The sequence below is a fragment of the Saccoglossus kowalevskii genome, chromosome 7 (genome assembly GCF_978046115.1).
Source record: "Saccoglossus kowalevskii chromosome 7, keSacKowa6.1, whole genome shotgun sequence".
Classification (NCBI taxonomy): domain Eukaryota; kingdom Metazoa; phylum Hemichordata; class Enteropneusta; family Harrimaniidae; genus Saccoglossus; species Saccoglossus kowalevskii.
The window spans coordinates 21327365-21347915 of record NC_140647.1 but is presented as its reverse complement, the minus strand read 5'-3'; the positions used below and the strand labels follow the sequence as shown (position 1 = coordinate 21347915).

The following is a 20551-nucleotide window of genomic DNA, read 5'->3' as shown; positions in this document are numbered from 1 at the left end:
ATTGCCAAGTTTGTCAGTTGTGCGTCCCTGTAATTTGTGTCTGATGTATCTTATTACTAACGACTATTTTATTATTATGCAATTTGTCAAGCTCCCCAACATTTTAAAACTGATTCAGCACATAACCCAAACTTTGAATTTTGATTTATCTTTCCACGTTTATTTTGCTACATATTATAGCTGCAGTTCTCAGAGTAGAATCCAAATACATATAAACCTTGAAGGACAACTTCAGTATGAACTTTTCATGAGTAGAAATACTTGGACGAACCATAACTCTTAATAAATCACACTGCTCAGCAGATAGAGGCAAAATTATTTCTTCCCCTCGAGTGCAGATTTTTATTACGACTTACACCTGACTAAACTCACACTTCAAGGAGTCTCAATGTCTTGTCAGGCTATACAACACCTGCAACAAGGTAAACAATTATCATTAAATAATATCGATTAATTTTATTACTCAATAAGTTTACAATATACATATATCTTTCTATAACAACATTCTATAGGTATTTTATAAATATCAGCTCCTTGGTTGTTTATGTTGTTTTAAGCATCTCATCGTGCAGAACTTGAAATCCATATACTCAAATGGTACTTTATCAGTTAGACTTTCACCGCACATCCAACAACGCCTGAAATAGACAAATACAATGAAATGTATGACACATGACGTTTAAAATGAGCTTACAAATAATGTAAAAGACATTACGCTTCAACTTTGGTTTGGTTTGATATACCGTATTAGTTCCATTAGTAGCACAAGCAAATAAAGCAACAGAGGTACGTCTTGTTCAAAATGTATTTTTTTTTGCTTTATGCGCGCTTCAATCAGAGATGTGCTTCTGATAGGGCAAATATGGTATTTCAAAAAAATGCACTGGACCACGATTGAAACTTATCAATGTCACAAACAAGCAGATTTTATTGTAAAGATGATAACAGTTTAACAGTGAATTGTGTGAAGAATTCAGTGCATATGAATATGAGTCCATTCTTTCATCACAAAATGATATATGAATCTATTTGTCATGAATGACACTGTTAATACAATATCAGAGCTTGAACTTCGCACCCATTTTGAAACTCATCGTGCATCAAGGCAATTATCTTTGAGGCCTCACTGAGTTAAAGCTCTGCAACATGTGTTACAATTACAATTTCAGAGGTTGAATATTCCCAACCAATCACCAATATAAAGGACTTTCCTTGGCCATATGTCTGTGTAATACTAGAATATTACAGTATCAATTGAACATTACAATGTATATGACTATTGACAACATACCTACTACCTGTACTCGCTTCTCTTTGGTGTGCCAGTCTGCGTTCAGCTGCAAGTGCTCTCTTCTCTCTATCGCTCAATGATACAAACCATTGGCGTTCCTTTTCCTCCTCTTCTCTCCTTTGTTCCTCAGCTTTCTGTTCCTGTAAAGTTATTGTATAGTATAGACATATCATAACGCCACTGCAGCATCAAATCTTAGACTAGTGCATCAAGAGTGCAGAACATGTGCAACTATATAAATAAAATTTCTCGTTATGTAGTAATTCAAATTCCCAATAAATCATAAACCAAAACTCAAAATAATATATAAATAATACAAGTCATTGAACAATTTTTGAAAGTTCTCATTGTGCTCGTCATATTAAAGTGGAGGGGTTGTCGCGAGTGTGTCCTTGAAACTTGGGTTCCAAGTGGCATATACAACAGATTGTTTATTTGCGTGACAACCCCACCGGTTTAAGACATAGCAAAGAAAAACATAGATCACAAGTGAAAGCATGTCCAAGTTATCACATTTTAAACAAACAAGATGGCCGCCAGTCAGCCATATTTGATCAAATTGAATTGACATGTACATGTATCCATTTATGACAAACTAAATATCAATGAAAATGATACATGGGTGACAGATATATAGTAATATGGCCAAAATTAAAAACAGCCATTATTCGGGCATCTTTGATCTGATGATGAAACAAAGTGACATGTATGATGTATGTGCCAGATACAAATGAAATATAGTACCGTAGTAAGGCCAAAAAAATTTTAAAAACAAGATGGCTGCCAGTCGGCCATTTTGAATCGAATCGCTAAACCCACTGCATGTGCATATGTGCCACATAAAGTACTAGGCACGTACAATGGAATGAATGGAATCAGTCCAAAGGATTCTGAAATATGACTCCGGAGGGACGGACGCACGAACGGAAACCCAAATTACAAGTCCCCGTTTTCGGACTTTGTCCGAACGGGAACTAATAAAGGTAAGACAACTTCGATATCCATGCTGTCAATCGAACATATTTCTGAAAAGGTCAGGTTGCATATGCAGAAATGTGCAAGGATATCCCAAAAGCCAAACAAATGCAGTACGTGATCTGTGAAAAATAAGGACACTAGCAAATGCAATCTGATACAAACACCAACCATTTTTCTCATACACTCACTCATCGGCATCAGTATCTCAAGATATGTACATTTGTTTTGCAGCTTTTTAATCACCTCCCAATTCATGTGACTTCAAATGAGATCTTCATCGCATATCACACTAGTTGTAGACCCTTATCTTATCATTCATACAACGTATCATTTCAAATCCTTTGGAATGTACACAAGATGACATTACCTTTAGTTTTTCTCGCTTGGCTTTTTTTCTTTCCTTCCTTTTTTCTGCTAACTTGACAGATTTTTCTTCTTCCATTTCTGAAGTCAACGGAGCAGGAATCTGAAATGTATGGCGATTGTTTAAATGTCTTTTCACTATCCAATCAAAATGCTGATGAAGGTGGCTAAGCAGTTTAGCTGTAAAATTTAATACGGTTCAAGAAACCTTGGAATCACATAAAGACTGAGGAGGCAATCTCACCTGTGCCACTGAATAGTTGTATTTGTTAGGATAATCAGCCATGAACTTCCTGAATTCATTTCTTGTTGCTTTATCGATACATGATGCATAACTGGATCTATTATTTTTGTCTCTATGTTATAAAAGAAACATTAGCGATGAGAAAATTGAAAAAAATATTTATAGTTTTCTTCATTTCCACGTGGAAGTCAGGTCTATGTTTTGAGGGATTTTACAATTCCAGTGAGCCAAATTATTGTCCAAAATGAAGAACTCACTTGCCCAACTCTACTGGAATGCATTGATTTTGAAAAGAAATTGACCAGAAACCTTTTTACATAATTAAATACAAGAATACTTACTTAATTGCTGGGTCAGCTCCTGCTTCCAGTAACAGCCTTACAATTGCTCTCTGTCCAGCTTTTGCCGATATATGCAACAACGTCCTGCCATCATCAGCATATGTATCATTTAATATCTCCAATTTACTCATCACAGATTCTGAGTTCGTAGTTTCACTTGTGCTGGATTTGCCTCCAATTATTTCTGTATCGCTCTGGGAAACATTCTCAACTGTAAATGACGTGGATGAGACGTCATCAATATTTTGAGTAGCTTTGTCAAGTTCTCCAACATGTTTCTCTTGGGACGCTGTCGCAATCGATGACGCATGCATGTTCTCAAGCAATGAGAGCAGCATTGATTCATCTCCTATTTTACATGCTGTATAAAGCTCATTCCTCAGTTCCATTACTTTAGAACCTAGAATAAATATAGAATTATCCATCAAGGAAAATAATAGAAACTGACCTTCGGTAAAACCCAATGCTTCCCTCAGGAAAATATCCAAACATAATTTGCACATTTTTGGGACCATTATTTTGTTACAAGAAAAATAACTAACATATGCTATTATTTTCTGTATCCAACACAGGGTGAAACCAATACCCTACAGGATTCAAAATTTTTCTTTTTGAAAAAATCTACAGATTAATGGTTGCATGCTATAACCTTAGGGTAAAATACACAAAACTTCAATGATGCGTCGGTGAGATTGCGATAGTGATGTTGAGGGGATTACAAGAGCGGCGTCAGGGAGGTTGCGAGAAGGGCGTCAGGGAGGTTGCGAGAATGGCGTCAGAGATTGCAAGAACGGCATCAAGGAGATTGCGAGAATGCAGTCGGGAGATTGCAAGAACAGTGTTGGGGAGATTGCAAGAACGGTGTTGGGGAGATTGCAAGAACGGTGTCGGGGAGATTGTGAGAACGGCGCCAGGGAGATTGTGAGAACGGCGCCAGGGAGATTGCTAGATAGGTGTCAGGGAGATTGCGAGAAGGGCGTATGGGAGATTGTGAGATCGACTGTGGTGTTGCCCACTGAGCAGTAAAGACAAGAGCTCATACTGCCTACTTGCTAGACTCAAGGCATTCAGGGTGTGCAAATATGGCGTCCAATTAATAGGGATGTAAAACTGGGCCCTATGAAAGAGTTTTATTCACACTGAATAGCCTACTTTGTATAAATATAGTCAAGTAAATAAATCAATAGTCAGTGATTTTCATATGAAGACTTAAAGGAGAGAATACATAATAGAAACTGACCTCTCCTTGTTTTTTCTTTATCAGTCTCATCTGGGTCCTGTTGCTGGTTGATTGGCTTTTTCTTTTTCCTCTGTCTTTTCCTTCTAGGGACATCAAACTCTTTCAGATGCAGTGTGCTTTCTACCTGTTGTACAATATCAAGGGCTAGACTTTCTTCCTCGTCAATTAATAATACATCAGCATCTGCAGAGATATGATCATATGCATATCTAAATTTGTCCAATTAAATTTCATCGAATCAGGAGGCGTGTAAAAGTGTATTGATGAATGTTGAAATTTCATTTTTACAAAAACGTTTTCCAAATATGGGATCACATCTTTGCAGTAAAAACAATGGTGCATTTGGGGATACATGAGAAAATCAATAAAATACCTGAGCTCTTTGCAATTTTTTGACTGTCATCATCAATTTCTTTAGCATCAGTCACATCCTCATCATCTACTTTTTCTTTTCCAGTTTTTTGCACCGGTTCTGAGCTGGATACTTTTGTGTCATCTGTAACATCTGATGGCATCATTACTTTCTTTTGACTGCTTCCATCTTTCTGCTTGGATAACCTATATGGCTTTACTTTTGGTTTTGGTGACCATGGCAACATATCTGCAACATCCTCCTCTTGACCGTAACATTCAACGACAGACAGCAAAGAATGTACTCGTTTCAATTCAGCAAAAGTCGGGCGTCTTGTAGAGAACGGGATGGTAACAATTCGGCAATCTTTCTTGTCAAATGGAGCTTTTTTCCCACCAAAAAATATGCTTTTATTGAAGCTAGGGGCACGGAGGAATATGTGGTCGCACTTTGCAAGATGTTCGCTCCAGCTGTCAAGAAGATCATGAATATCCTGTGATAATGCCGCTTCATTGTATCGACGGAGACTAGCACCAGCTGATCTGAAAAACAACCATGATTGATGAACTTTGTAATAATTTTATAAAAACAAGCAGCCTCTCGGCTGAGATAGCTCCGCTGTTAGCAATGCACATTTCAATTAAAGAACAGAAGATATTATTAGAAAATGAACAATATGCATAGTATCAATGCAATGGGACTTGCTGTTTTCAACAAGAATTTAAAAATATCATTTTTCACCATAAATGATTGTGGTTTTCAACAAGAAGAAAATATCACTTTTACCAAAAATGACAAAAATATTCATCAAAATTAGAGAATTGAAGATATCATCATGAAATGAACAAATTTGAGAGTGGTCCACATGTAGTGCCTATATATGTAATATCAAAGCAATTGGACTTGTCGTTTTTAACAAGAAGTCGAAAATATCACTTTTTACCAAAAATGACAAAAATATTCACCAAAATTAGAGAATTAAAGATATCATTACAAAATGAACAAATCTGAGAGAGGTCCACCTGTAGTACCTATTTATGTAATATCAAAGCAATTGGACTTGCGGTTTTTAAGAAGAAGTCGAAAATACCACTTTTTACCAAAAATGACAAAAGTATTCACCAAAATTAGATAATTGAAGATATGATCATGAAATGAACAAATCTGAGAGAGGTCTACCCAAGGTACATATACACCAAGTATCAAAGCATTTAGGCTTGTAGTTTTCAAGAAGAAGTCGAAAAAGTAAAACATTGACACGGACGCCGAACGACAGATGATGACAGACAATCACTCATATGATAAGCTCCGCTCGACAAAGTCGACAGCGGAACTAAAAATAATTTTATAGGTTTGTTTCAAAAAGTTAAAAATTAATACAATATCGATGGTTGCAAACACACAATGATGTCATATGATGTCAAGTTATTGTATTAACCAATCAGAATGCGATATTTTCAGTTTCAAAAGTGTTGCGACAATTCAGAGAAAATTATAATTTTATGACATTTATGAGCTGTTTTTTTCTTGATCATTAACCATGGTGCAATGCACATGTCAAAGTATGTATTTACCCATGGTGCAATGTACAGAACAAAGCATATATTTACCCATGGTACAATGCATAGGTCAAAGCATATATTTACCCATGATGCAATGCATAGGTCAAAGCATATATTTACCCATGGTACAATGCATAGGTCAAAGCATATATTTACCCATGGTGCAATGCATGTATTTACCTTGCAAAGGCTCCAGACTGTGAATCTCTTGCACCTTGTGATGTACCACGTTTGGCTCTGACTGTGTAGCGATGGAATGTCTTGTGCATCACTACACTATCCCTGCAGAGGACAAATATTGAAAGTAATTACAACTGGTAATTTTTCCACGACTCTTGCCGTAAAATTGGTAAACAAGCAACCTAACGCTCGATCCTGTGATCTTATCACTGATGAGGATAAGTTTAATAGTATCAACGTTTTGGATTCATCGACCCCCAGCTATAGGATATGATATGTCTGTGAATTAGTTCCCCTCATGTCATGAAATGAACAAATCTAATAGAAGTCCAGCCAAGAAAAATGTACATATAAACCAAGTATCAATTCAATCAAACCAGCAGCTATCAGGAAGAAGTCAAATAGCATTTTTCACCAGGAATATTCAAGTATCAGAGTATTCAAAATATCTTCATGAAATGTTCAAATCTAATCACCTACATCAACAGCTCCGTCTGTTATTTTGAGTGGCTACAGAGCTACAAAAAAAAAAAGTAGAAGCCACAAGTTTTTTCAAATTTTGCATCCCAAATTTGATTTTGACATCTGCCCTGGTGTATCCTAAGATGTGCCACAAAGTTGTTAAATCACGATGTCATCATGAGGCCAGAGCTTGGTTGATGCTGTGGCTGACAAGGTGTTACACCGTGTTGTCTTTATATATGGGTCCATGTGACGCATACAGTATGCGTAAAAGATATTGTTCTTTTACTCACCCATTGAACAATGCCCCAGCAAAATGGCCGCCAGCCACCATCAATATACACCATTGTTGTTGGTGTACCAGATTATTAGCTCTATAGACAAACTCATAGTGGCTTACTGGGATATCCTTGAAGTAGAAACAAAAACTTGTATAACTTTTGCGGACGAATGTCTCACTGCTGTAGCCAAAATGCATATAAATGGCTCAATAAATACAGCACAGACCAATATGGCAAAACACACAAAACCAATTAAGCTAATTTAATAAACTCGTTACCTTCTTTCCATGTAGAAGACACCTATAAACTGAAATGATCTGACCATCTTCATTTTTGAAGTAAACTTTAGGATATCTTCGTCCCGCTCGCCTCGGCTTGGCGTCATCATCGGTTTCACTTTCTGAAGTACCACTGCCGACCAGTGAAGATTTGGCACGAGATGGCAACCATGTATGTGCTGCATGTGGTTTGGAGGTAGGTGAAAGGTCGTCATCCGTTTCATCACTGCTATCACTCCCCGAGATGCTTGATATACCTCCTGTAAAACAATTTATGGTAAAAAGAAAGATGTACATCACTCACACGGATTCAAGAGTGGCTGGACATTATGCCTTATATGAACTGAAAACAATTAAATTTTAAGGGAGCTCAGACAGGGTGATAATTTAAGGAAGAGACCCAGGTTCGAGGGCACTTATATTTCCTGTATTTCACAATGAAGATGTTATTTGGCTACTTACATGTTTTATATTTTTAGTTAGCTCTGTGTGTGAATTGTGTGAAAATGTTTTTTTCTCCTCAAATTGGTGAAGGGTACTGGTATGTGTGTTTCTCTTGAAAATAGGCTTTTTTTGAGTTTTTTCTCTCAAAACAGACATACTGAAAACATATTGAATTTGCAGATACTGTAGAATACTTTATTTTCGCTTGGAATTAATTTTCGCTTTTTTCGCTGAAGGGATGATTCCGTGAAAATAAAATCCAGCGAATATACTTTTTTTCCTATATTTCACATTAAACTCATCAAAAATCAGTGAAAATAAATTCCAAGCAAAACGCCTAAAAAGCCTTTTTCAGCGAAAATTAAATCCAGCGAAAATAAAGTATTCCACAGTATCCTGTCTATTGTTATAAACTGATCAGCAGACTGGGAATTAGACCATGTCTGGACTGTACAATGTGAGTCTTTGTTTTCTTGAAATGGGTGGGAGTCAAAGGTTACAACTTTTCAATTTATCAATAAATTACCGTTTGTTTTTATTCTACTCAAAATTTCTGTCATTTTATTAAGTTCATCGAATAATTCAATACATACAGTTATTGAACTGTTCCATTGATCTGGCATCTGTCAGACGTCTATTAAAGTGCCTGTGCAATGCCCACGCTCACGTTTCCCATTTTAGATCTGTATCCCACTGAAATGGGCAGTTATTGATTTTTTTGCTGAAAATGATTACTCGTATCCAAGTAAATTTGGGATATTTCTCGTGTTGTAGCCACGCCCACCTATCCTGAAACGGTCGACTGTTTCCGGATTTCCGACTCTCGCCGAAAGTGCGCCATCAAATGCCAAAATGTGAGAGGAAGTCATACCCCTGAGCCGTAATAACACTGGTCATTCAGTATACTTTTTAACGATATACATTTTTTAGTCGGCGTTTTTTTTTCTTTCTTTTTTTGTCTATTTTCTTTTTTTTTTTTGAGAGAGAGTTTTTAGATGTTGTGTTGTGGGCAGTTGCAGTGAAACGTATAGTCATAGTGTAAGTATTCACACGTTTCTAATCGATTCAAAGGTGCGACATCAGTGGACGAAAGCCACTTAACCTCAGATTCATTTTTTGGAAAAACTGTCCTCTTTTATGAAAAAAACAACTAGGTTTAAAGAGAAACGCCGACAACATAAACCTGGCGCAACACTTTTGAAAGAAATAGATTCAGGACCATGATCACCGAGGCGGATTTCAGAAGAGAGAGAGACGTCCGGCAAGTGTTTCAAATGAGTTGACTTTTTTGCGACCCTGATTATCATTTTATAGAGACCATTTAGTCCCTGTTAAGTAAAAGGTAGCAATAATTTTGACAGTGACACGAAAACAAAGCGTCGGACAAACAGGAAATTACACAGCCCTTACACACGGCTAATTGTTTTCATTTTCGAAGGCTAAAAGTTTCTGAATTGTTTGGTGATTGGTGTTGAATGTCGAATTCACACCTCTGTTCTTTTTTTACCTCCATGCTTGCAGCTTGATCTGCGTAATAATTTCTGAAATAAGAATCCGGGCTTGGTCAATGTGTTTCCACCAAATAAAGTTTTAATATGATGTTATAATTATGACAATCACGCCATGGATCATGCTAACTCGAATCCACTCTGAATTTATCTGTATGTGTGTCGATCTCGATTATTTTTGTTATCCAATTAAACGCCGCTTTTAACGCACTTGCCCTCGTCGTGACCCGAGGCGTTCACCTATTTCAACAAAATTTCAATTTATTTCCACGTGGCTGTCATTTATTTAGTAACTGTGATTTGTCGTTTTTTAAATTATTTTATAGTGATCACCATGGTCTAATGTTTAGAATGTCAATTTATGTTCTCTTTTATTTTAATTTTGAAAGTTTTACTCAGACGATCGATGAAATAAAACAGTGTAGTGACGTGCCTAGTAACCTGCTAAATAACGAGATAATTCCGACGTCAAATTCTATTTTGTCCAGTGACAGTGTACAAACGTGCGCCGCTGACGATCACGGTAACCAGTTACACCAGAACGAACATATTTCGCATCTAACTCAACCCCATGCAACAAAAATTGATACTATGTGTTCATTATGGTCCATTCCTCCTCGATGAACAAGTACATAAGTGAAAATTTAGTCAAAGACGAGAAAACTGCAAAAGAAATTTGCCTTATTTACGTGTATCGGCAATGCAAGCTGCCATGCGACTTCCCCTTCTGACGTCACAAGAGGAATTTCTGTATGCAAATACGAAGCTAATGAGGAGCCTCGTTTTAAAATACAGAAAAATAAAGTTGCCGTAGATTGAGTTTAAAACACATTTTTTCACTTAAAAAAACAATTCATGATTAGAAACATAAAAAAATAATAATATTTATGTATCAATGGATAATTTTCGGCGTGAAAATAGCAGCCATTTCAAAGGCACTTTAAAGTACATGTATTGGACAAAGTGCCAAAATGAAAGGCTCGAAAACGGCAAATTTGCATAAAAGTAATTTCTTGTCTTTCTACTCGTCTGGAAACCTATTATTTTAACGATTATTTTTGTTTACAGTAATTCGCTTGGCATCCCAATTGATGAAAATAATTATACAGTGGCAGATATTTTGGGGGAAAATGCAACAAAGTTTTGGAAACCATCCTGTAAAAAGGCATCACTTGTTTACTGAATAAACATGGGGGAGGCAATGATGTAATCTCATCACAAAAAGAGTAATGAATACATGGGATTAGGTCATAAGCCATGTCGAACTGTACCTCTGCATTCATGCGTTTTCTCTCTTTTTACGAGAAACTTGTGACACAAACATGTTAACACTGGCAGCAACCATGTTGATGATGTTATGACTGAGTGGAGCATGCGCAGAACTTATCATAATCCTCTGTCAATCTGTTTTAATTAGTTTCGTCGTTAAGCCCGCAGAAAAACAATTAAACGTGTAGCTGTTTATCGTTGCATTTTTATTAATATTTAGCACATATCTGAGTTCAAAATTAACTTTTTTGTTTTACAAGTGTGAAGACAACCCCTTGCAACATTTGAAAATATGCAAAAAAAAAAAAAAAGTCCAAAAATATGCCACGAACCTGGGTTTCATCGTTAAAATTCTTTCACACATACCTGCGGCTACTTTTTCAAATTCTTCTTCTGAGATGGCTTCAAGTCCAATGGCTTTCTGTTTTAAATTGAACCGATGCCAGTCCAGTTTATAATGTTCTTTCTAGTAAACAATTAATGGCAATAATGATATTATCTATTGACAGACGAAACACATTTCAATGAAATGTTCGCTAGTTGGCTAATCTTGAACAAAAGGTTTATAGAAATTATGTTTTTACTAATGTGCTTTCTCGTATCATTTTGAATCTACCATCATAAAACATAGTGATGCAATTCTGCATAGCAGCCTTGCACAATATGGATTGGACACAGAGCTCTTTCCAATTTTGTTTTTTAAGTCAATATTAGCGACATGTATTACATGTACCAGTAAATGATACATAGTCTCAGTTATTGAAATTAAATTTGTCTTTACACGAAACATTCTACCAACCTGTTCTGATCGTGAATGAAACTGGATATTACAAGTTGAACATAACATTTTATCTGATACTTTATGTTCCTTTATTTCGTTATCTGGGGAGAAAAAAAGAACAAAATGACGTACAATCAATCACGAAATGGTTTAGCAAAAAAAAACATAACATATAGCATGATATGCCCTGTTCTACATTTTGGTTCACCATCAAAATAATTTTCTTGTTGCACATTGTAATTCTGGTGTTATTTAAAACGAGCTGAATTTTGCTCACCCCAGCAAGCCAATGAACGATGGGCGACAATACTAGGATGGACCATACTTGATACCAATATATCAGTAATAATATATTGGTTACAGCTACAGCAAACTAGCTTTCATATCTGTACATTGCTAGGGGATACTATGAGGTTATTACGAGGATACTGAGAAGTATGCACTAAGACAGTACATTCGTAATGACCTTATTATTATACATCTTTTCTTCCCAAGGATACATCATGTGCTTCATACTTCTTTGTGTGAAGTCTGTTCAAATCCTGGTGGCAGCTATGTTTGTTTTTATTATTAGAAGACGCTTATGCGTGTAATCATATTTGGAATTCACATTTTCTAATATGATAGGATGGAAATACCCCGTAAAATACCAATATTATGACACGCTGTAACTTATGGCGTTACGGTGACAGATGTATAATACTAGGATATACATTACACTCAATAGAGCAGAGTATTTACTTTTTTGTTGCATTGTATGTATATTCATCAATTGTATTGTTTTTTATATCAATTTAAATTTTTTGAAATCATAGGTAAAAAAGACAATCTTTCCATCCTTACAAATATTTATGAATTTCACAATTCAAACTGAAATGAGAGGTTTCTATTGGCCGATTGAATAACATGCCGTTGTCGCATGCTTTTCTCGTTGATTGGCTGGTTGGATTCAACTGCCATTGAAATTTATAAATATTTACAAAAACGAAGGAAACCCCTTTATTGCACTGACAGTAAAATGATGAGTACTTACTTGCATTTCCAACTTCATTTTCACTCATCTCTGACAGTTCTGTTTCGAAGTCTGCAGATGTAACATTGGGCTGACACGATGCAAGACTAAGTCCTCTGAAAAACGTTTTAGCTTTACTTTCACTTAATAAAAATGAAAAGTAAGAGTTGGGTAAGGAGGACTGTTGAACGTCCAGTCGTTGCATAGCTTGTACAGTGCTGTCCATATCGTCAGATGCCGAGATAACTACCGAGTCTACTGTAATGTTTGACATGGTTCTTTTACCATTTATACTGTACTCCAGTTATGGTCGACAATGAATGTGTATGTATAAGACAAAAATAACTGTTACGAAATCCAAAAGTATTGCACAACTTTCAGCAACGCCAACCCAGAATTCTCACACAAGTACTTTCACATAGCATACTTTACGAAAACGGTTCTTGACATATATTAATTAACAGAATGATAGACAATACAATGTACAGTCAGTACTGTTTCTAATTGCGGTTCGCAAGACAGAACACAATATGGATACAACGTCCGCCATGACAGTACATCGAACTTTGAACTTTGATGACGAGCGCCACCTGTGGTGATACAATGATACTAAAGAGGGCGTCAATATTTCAACTAATATTGAACTTTTAACACATTTTATGTCAACTATGCTTTAATTTCGATTCCAGGGTTTTTTTCAACTTGATTAAACATCACTGATACTTTGTTCCTTTGAAATCATAGGTAAATAATAAAAGGTCTTTGTTTCGTCCAGTGCTAGTTCATAAACTGTACTGGGTGCCGGACACAGTCTGGGAATTTAGATTCAGGTAATTGATAATTTTGATTCCTTTCTAACAATATAACAAACTTTTATGAAGAAAAAAATTTATGCAAATTGTGTATTATAATCATTTTTCAATGATTTCAATAGGCGTCAAAACAAAAATCAAAGAATCAAAGAAAAAATCTTCTACTTCAGGTAAACCAAACTAAAAATTTACAACTTTAAATCACAAGTCTTCATGGTAAAAGAAATATGCTGCAAGTACCACACTCCCGGTTCCAGTAATTACATATTTCAACATAAACTTTCTTTATATCATGTGATACTTTCAGTGTGTACCTCAAAAAGATGTGCACCTTTCTATTCACAGAGTATAGTCTTTGATAATACATGCCTGTGCAAACACAAAGTAACATACGCATGTTGCAAGTACTTCACCAGTTAACTCCCTTAGTGGCAACAACACAAACACCATTAGAATTGCAGCAGAAATGAAACCATTTTGAGTATTTCAGATAAACTTTATTTCACTGATAGAACTGATCAACATATCAGATAATAAACTGTATAATGGTCAACCCTATAGAATCCATTGTCTGATAGTTGGTGCAATAGAGTAGAGTATATTATGTTAGAAGTATATTGCGATATAAACCAAGCTGTCTATTTCAATTTCAAGAAACAAACTAACCACACTCATTTTTCTACATATCAGTTTTACAGAAGTTTTTACAGGAGGATTTACTGTATTTGCTCGATACAAGCACATCTCCAATAAATATATGTAAACCAACATTAGCATGTATTGAATAGTGTGTCATTAAAATATGACTTGTTTTGACCTTACACATTCCTCTGGCATTTACATGTACATGCTTGATGAAGCAAATAGAATGGATCAATTTATGCAACATCATGTAAAGCATCTTTACTTCAAGAACTTGAGCAAACATGGGTGTGGCATGAATTGCTTGTTTCGTCACCACTAACAATTTAACGAAACTGCCAGAAAACAGAAAACGATTGCAGATTTAATTAGCAGACTGTCGGACAACTCAAATAATCAAATATGCATATACAACACAAAAGTAATAAGCATAATTAAACTCATAAAATTCTATTCAAGAAATCCCAGAAAAATGCAGGTACAATTGTAAAAAATGGCAAATGCTACAGGGATAAACATCAGTGTTACTCAAATGATAATAAATTAGAATCTGCTAATCAGTTCAAAATACTAGCAATGCTATCCAAACACTCCTACAGTCTGTATTTTTCATTTTTTTTGTTTTCACTACATATACACGTACATTAAAAATTTATCCAAATCTAAACACACTGTACACTTCTCTGTTTCGTATTTGTTACATTTTTGTTATTTGAAAATAAGATTGCCGTCTTCCTTGTTGTATCCTTTTTGATACCTCATACCAGGAAGCTGAAAAGAAGAAATAAACAAATCATTAGAATTCAGAGTATGTTAGAGAATGAGTAATTGAACTTCACTTAATATCACTCTCTCATTTACAGATTTGGATCTCTGTGCCTGTACTGTCAGCATGTACTCATTACATGCTGGCTTATTTCTTGGTAGGTCCAACTGTTGAAACGCATCTTACAGGATGCGGATTTACATATTGCCAGGAATTAAAAAAAAAAAAAAACGGTTTACATATATGGATGTTACAGTGTCAGTATATGGTCGACAGCAATTGTTATTTAAGATAAACATTGTTAACTCACTTCCAAATATTCTTGCCTGATTTCATCAAACTCCAAAGCACCGACAGTCAGTTCTGGCAGATATTTTGCCATGATCGTCTTGGCAACTACATGAAACTTATTGTTGAAACTGCAATATAACAATTTAGAAACAATACGTGTGTGAAAACTCAAGGTGCTCAACACAATGATTGCTCATTTGGTACAATTACAGCCACTAAGCTGTCACATTGATTATTCCCTTGGTTCAAATTTCCCCTGTTTTGACTGATAAATGAAAGCCGAAAAATTAACTTCAAGTAAAATTACAAATAAAAAAATAATTTTTTCACTTGAAAATCCTTGAATTCAATTTATATTTCAGTAAATATGATATCAAAATAATGAAAATAAATACAATACAGATAAATGAAACTGGTAAATGTAAGATTATGAAATTTGGCAGATCAATGTGGGACTTACAAGACTTATTCATACAACTTATTTTACTTACAATACTCTGTAGTGATGCAAACTGACATCATCTTGATCATTCCAGGGTGATTTCTCATATTTCAACATGTCAATATCTTCAAGCACCTGTGGCAGCAAAAAAACAAAACATAACATGATAATCCTGTAGCAAGAGACTTACAGCGGTCACAAACAAGATTTGTACAGTGAGTTAGCAAATTCCTAGGAAACATGCCAATATAGAAGGAACTTTCTCTTATTGGCGCCATCAGTAAGTTGAATAACAACTTTTATTCAATACCAGTATAAGTTTGAAATGGTGGATAGATACTCTGATACATTCAGAGTCAGCAGTCAGCTAGGAAAAAGTTTCCTAATATTGTTAATATTAGTGTAGTTGAACTGGCTTCATTTTTTGGAGCTTTCAACCTGTAATGATGTCATCTACTATTTGATTTTTAAAAACTAGACAAATCATTTTTTTTAAATTTTGGGTAGTTATCTCATTAGTGGCTCTAGGTGTAAAATAGCCCTGCTCTTCAAGTATTAGAACCATATACTACTAAATAGAAGCATGGTGACATTGAGAGCAGACTTTATAACTGTTTGTTTAACACAAAAACAAGTCAGTTACGTACGGCCCAGCAACAACATGGGTATTATCAAACAAACTCATCTATCCACAGAAATACGACTCACCCTTTCTATCTCTCCAAAATTGGTCCAGTCATAGTGTAGAATCTCTGAGCTTTCACCAATCTCAGGCAGGAACTGCTTAGTATAGGCACGATCAATGGACTCCAAATAACTGTCGTCAATGGTCTGTTCATATGGCTATGGAAATAATTGTAATAATAATTGTAGAATAACATTTGTAGATTTTCTAGTAGAATATATGTGACATGATGTAACCTCTTGTAATACATACATGTATACCAATAATATTGCCAATATAACCATGCTTCAAAAAGCATTTAACCATTTTTCTTATATTCTTAAATATTTCTGGAAATGAACCCTAATTTTGGTCTATTTTCATTTTTTACTCAAAAAATTTGGCTATTTTTGTCCCAATCTTCTGAAAGTGCAGACTATAATCAGGATTATTTTGTGAATTTCTGATGAAAAGAGGGAACTGGTGGTGAAAAGGTTAACTGAGCACCAATTACAAACAATCGTAACTTACTATTCCCCTCTCCTTGATTCTCTTTTTAACGACATCAAGGGGAGCATCCAAGTAGATCACTAAATGTGGTGGTAACACACGCCATAAAGAAATCCCTTTCAATTCTTGATAATAGTCATAACCTAAATATGAAAAAGAAAATTTTTTAATTCTACTGGCATCTGTAGTGAAGGCTAAGAGTGTCAGCTCAAAGGCAAGACTTGAACTTCACAGAGGCATCATAAGATAATTGCCGCAATGTCCAACCTTTCCTATGATATCCATAAAGGCCAGGGTGGGAATGGGTGTCCTCTCAACTACATGTATGTAAGTTCAAGCTCTGTAAAGGTAGACATCTAAGCGAAAACCTTATATGGAATATTGGAAACACAAATAACAATGCGTTACATCACATCTCTTCTTTGCATTCCCAATGACGTAAACTCATTGGTTATAGCTGATTACCGTAGCTTCAGTATGTAATTTGTACTTACACTGTTTTCTGATCAGACCAGCATTTGTGATTGCTTCCAAGAAGACAAAATCACTGTACACGGATCTGTCCAAAATAACACCTTCCCCTAAATATAAAAAAAGAATACAGTCACTGCTGTGGTAGTAGTACACAAATTCATACCCACACAAATTCAATTATTAAAACATGTCAGTCTACTTCCCGATATAGCCTCAAACTAAACAACTACATATGTAGGAGTAAAATCCCAATCAATCCTACATCTTTTGTCTAACCTGTTTCCCTGTTGCATTGATTGCCTTTCAATTGTGTCGCATTGTATATTTTCACAGTGGGGATCAAATAGACTAGCTCATTCATGATAATCAATTTTTCATTAAATCAATTTGAATTAATTTGCAAAATCTCTTATTCTGAAGGGAAATGAACTTGTAGATGTATGATTTAATGTCAAAATGTTGTACAGGCATAATGTACAGGCCAATAAACACAACTTGAATGCAACAAAACAGCAATGTGGTAGCAACACCGATGCAATAAATAACTGATCTCAGTGCCAAAAATAATAAGAGATTGCATGAAATGCATAGCTAATGATTGTCACTATATTAATAACAGAGTCAGTGACTAACCTGTTGTTAGAAGATGGTTCATAGCATCACAGTACGTCAAGTATCTTATCATGTACATCACTACCTGTAATCGAAAACTGTGGCCGTCCTCTGCTTTAGGGTCTTTGTAAAATCTCTCCAGTGACACATTGCCTGCAAATAAAAAAGAGATCACCAGTAAAGTATTTGTACACACACACACACACCTGCGCACGCATGGGAATTGAGTCTCAATCGATAACAACACGTGCTAAAAACGCAAAGGCTGATTGTCAGGTGTTAGGATTGGGTAGTCAATCAGGCACAGTTTTGCAAGTAGCTTCTCATTGACTGCAGCCTTGTATTGAATGTTTTTCCTGGTAGTGTATGATACACTAGTGGTACTGACTAAGGTTTTGAAATGACTAGCAATGAGCCCCTATTCAACATGCTGAAGCAATAATTTGAGTATGTCCTGCGCTAATCTCAAGAACCTGAGGATAGATGATGGAGACAAATTGATGCATTTTTTCTCAACAGACTTTTCTTTGAGTAGGAAATTACCCAACACACTATGCTCTATATGAATGTGGTAACATGCAACAAAGAACCTCAACTCACCGGTGAATTTTGGATCCAAGCGTTTACCATCTCCAGATTGTCTGTCGAAGTAATCTAAAGATGCCTCAGGAAAGTAATACATGCCAAGTTCTTTTGCTAACTTTTGACCTAGGGTAGTTTTTCCGGCAGCAATATTGCCATCTATGACAATAATTTTACTTCTGTCATTGAATCTTTTCAGTGTTCTTTCACCCAGAATGTAATTTAGCCAGCTGTACTTCTTCAAGTCGATAGAAGATGTGTGAAATTTCTTGAATTTCTGGAAGATGAAAAAATAATTGTACAGTGCAACATGTATGAAATTCAATGTACTTTGGTATATGACATATTACATTCTCAACATTATGCACAAGTTACCATAAAATTTACTTGTTAAGGTATATGTCAAGCATTTAACCTATAATAGCTTCATGGTGGTATTGATCTGTGTCTTATGTGACAAGTACGATGTTCATGTAGTTTGGTTATATATACTTTTCTCTGGGTTAAATATTGCAAAATTCAAAAAAATCTGATTATCTGTGTTAATATAGTAGACAAGTAACTTAAAATATTACAAGTCTGAGACTGTTCCATCCAACCTAGGATGTCTTACGACTTGTATTGGAAGGATTTTTTGAGCATGCGACTTTTAACTGTAATATTTTCTAGATGACTATTGCCAGGTTTACACCAGTGCATTGTCTCATACAACATGTACTCATGACCTTCTTTTTTCTCCCAGCTCAGTAAGAGTAAGCAACTTCGATACCATGTGATATGAAGATCACATTCCATGTGCGCATGTCAGTCTAACAGATTTTTAACCATGGCAATAGCATCACAGAATGCAGTGGACACTTGAAAAAGTTTGACAATTAGTTTTATAAATGGATGTTTTGTAACCATCTTGGAATTTGTGCGACTAATTCAATACTTCAATTCACACCAATTGCATACCCATAATCTAACAATCTTTTGTTGAATGCTATATCGAGTATGGACATACGAATGGATCTCCATGTATTAGAAGAACTGTTATATTACCTGGAGTACGTGTACACATGTACATGTATAATTTCCCTGCAGATCGTAATTCCCATGACCCCAGTTTCATTAATGTGTAATCTATCTGATTTCTACGATACAGTGACATAATTCTGGATAAACAATATGCATTTAATAGTACTACGACTTTGTTTAAATCTGTCACCCTGTACAGGGAGTTCGGTTTAATATCATAACTTTACCTGTGCCCCGACTCCTGCAGCCGCGGCCATCTTGCAACTGTCTGCTCCATTCTGGAAACGTAAAACACTAACCAAGGGACTGCTTTTCGTGACGCCAAGGCGACATCTTCCGATGAGCAAGGCCATGTTTAGAGGGTACAGCTATAAATCACGAATGCAAACAGTCCAGTTTTGGGATGTGGGTGAACTTCTGAACTCACTCGTCTCGCACGACAAAATGGCTACCCAGTAACACAGCGCCACCAGCCATCCAACATTAAAAATACGAGTTTGTTGGGAAGTGTATTCTTCACTCCACCACATTAGGGCAGACCACTAAATGTACTTTCTTTGATATACATGTATAACAGACACTTCCTAAAAATAAGAAAACCAATAAAGTTCCAAAATGCCAAATATACACATGGGATTGAAGATGTGGTCGGTTGCCAAAGTATTTATTTTGGATTCGTATATATTGTGATATAATATTTATACTGTATATGGTTCTGTGAATTTCATGAGAGATGAATTTGTTTTACATCGAAAATTTAGAAATGTTTTATATATTTTGATTGGCAAAATTAACTAGATCAATCACAATGCAGCAAATATCGTGTTTTTGTTGGGTATTAGATGTTTTATAAATATTTTATAAATGCCCATAAAAGCCGTGCATGCCTTAATGAAATTGCCATTATAATGTCAAAATGTTATGGGAGTTTTTAATTATATTTTTATTATAAACATTAACAAATATTCCAGTCACTTGTGCATAATAAATTGCATGATAACTCTACAATTCCATTTCACTTTTCCAATTTTAAATTTCTGAATTAGGAGATTCCAAAAAGACAAGTAACCAAGAATCTGTACTATCTTTTATGTCAGAATAGGGATATTTCAAGCAGCAACTACCTTGCCAAAAAGCGACACCACAGACA

General features: G+C 35.5%; 2 protein-coding genes across 2 annotated transcripts; both read right to left on the bottom strand.

Moving 5' to 3' along the window:
• Positions 1-138: 138 nt before the first annotated feature.
• Positions 139-13154, bottom strand: LOC102805323 (tRNA endonuclease ANKZF1-like). Its single transcript, XM_006822046.3, has 13 exons — positions 12608-13154; positions 11593-11675; positions 11160-11259; positions 7573-7832; positions 7307-7422; positions 6552-6653; positions 4831-5351; positions 4458-4640; positions 3218-3617; positions 2877-2988; positions 2637-2735; positions 1292-1431; positions 139-638 (listed from the first exon to the last, which is right to left on the bottom strand). Exons 1-13 carry the CDS (start codon positions 12858-12860, stop codon positions 527-529), a joined length of 2481 nt encoding a protein of 826 aa, XP_006822109.2. The 5' UTR covers positions 12861-13154; the 3' UTR covers positions 139-526.
• Positions 13155-14474: 1320 nt separating this feature from the next.
• LOC100372090 (NADH dehydrogenase [ubiquinone] 1 alpha subcomplex subunit 10, mitochondrial-like) lies at positions 14475-19862 on the bottom strand. The gene is made up of 9 exons (XM_002739156.4): positions 19629-19862; positions 18400-18658; positions 17821-17952; positions 17208-17294; positions 16735-16856; positions 16248-16382; positions 15589-15674; positions 15117-15225; positions 14475-14811 (listed from the first exon to the last, which is right to left on the bottom strand). The coding sequence occupies exons 1-9, from the start codon at positions 19752-19754 to the stop codon at positions 14749-14751; spliced, it is 1119 nt and encodes a 372-aa protein (XP_002739202.2). The 5' UTR covers positions 19755-19862; the 3' UTR covers positions 14475-14748.
• Positions 19863-20551: the final 689 nt, after the last annotated feature.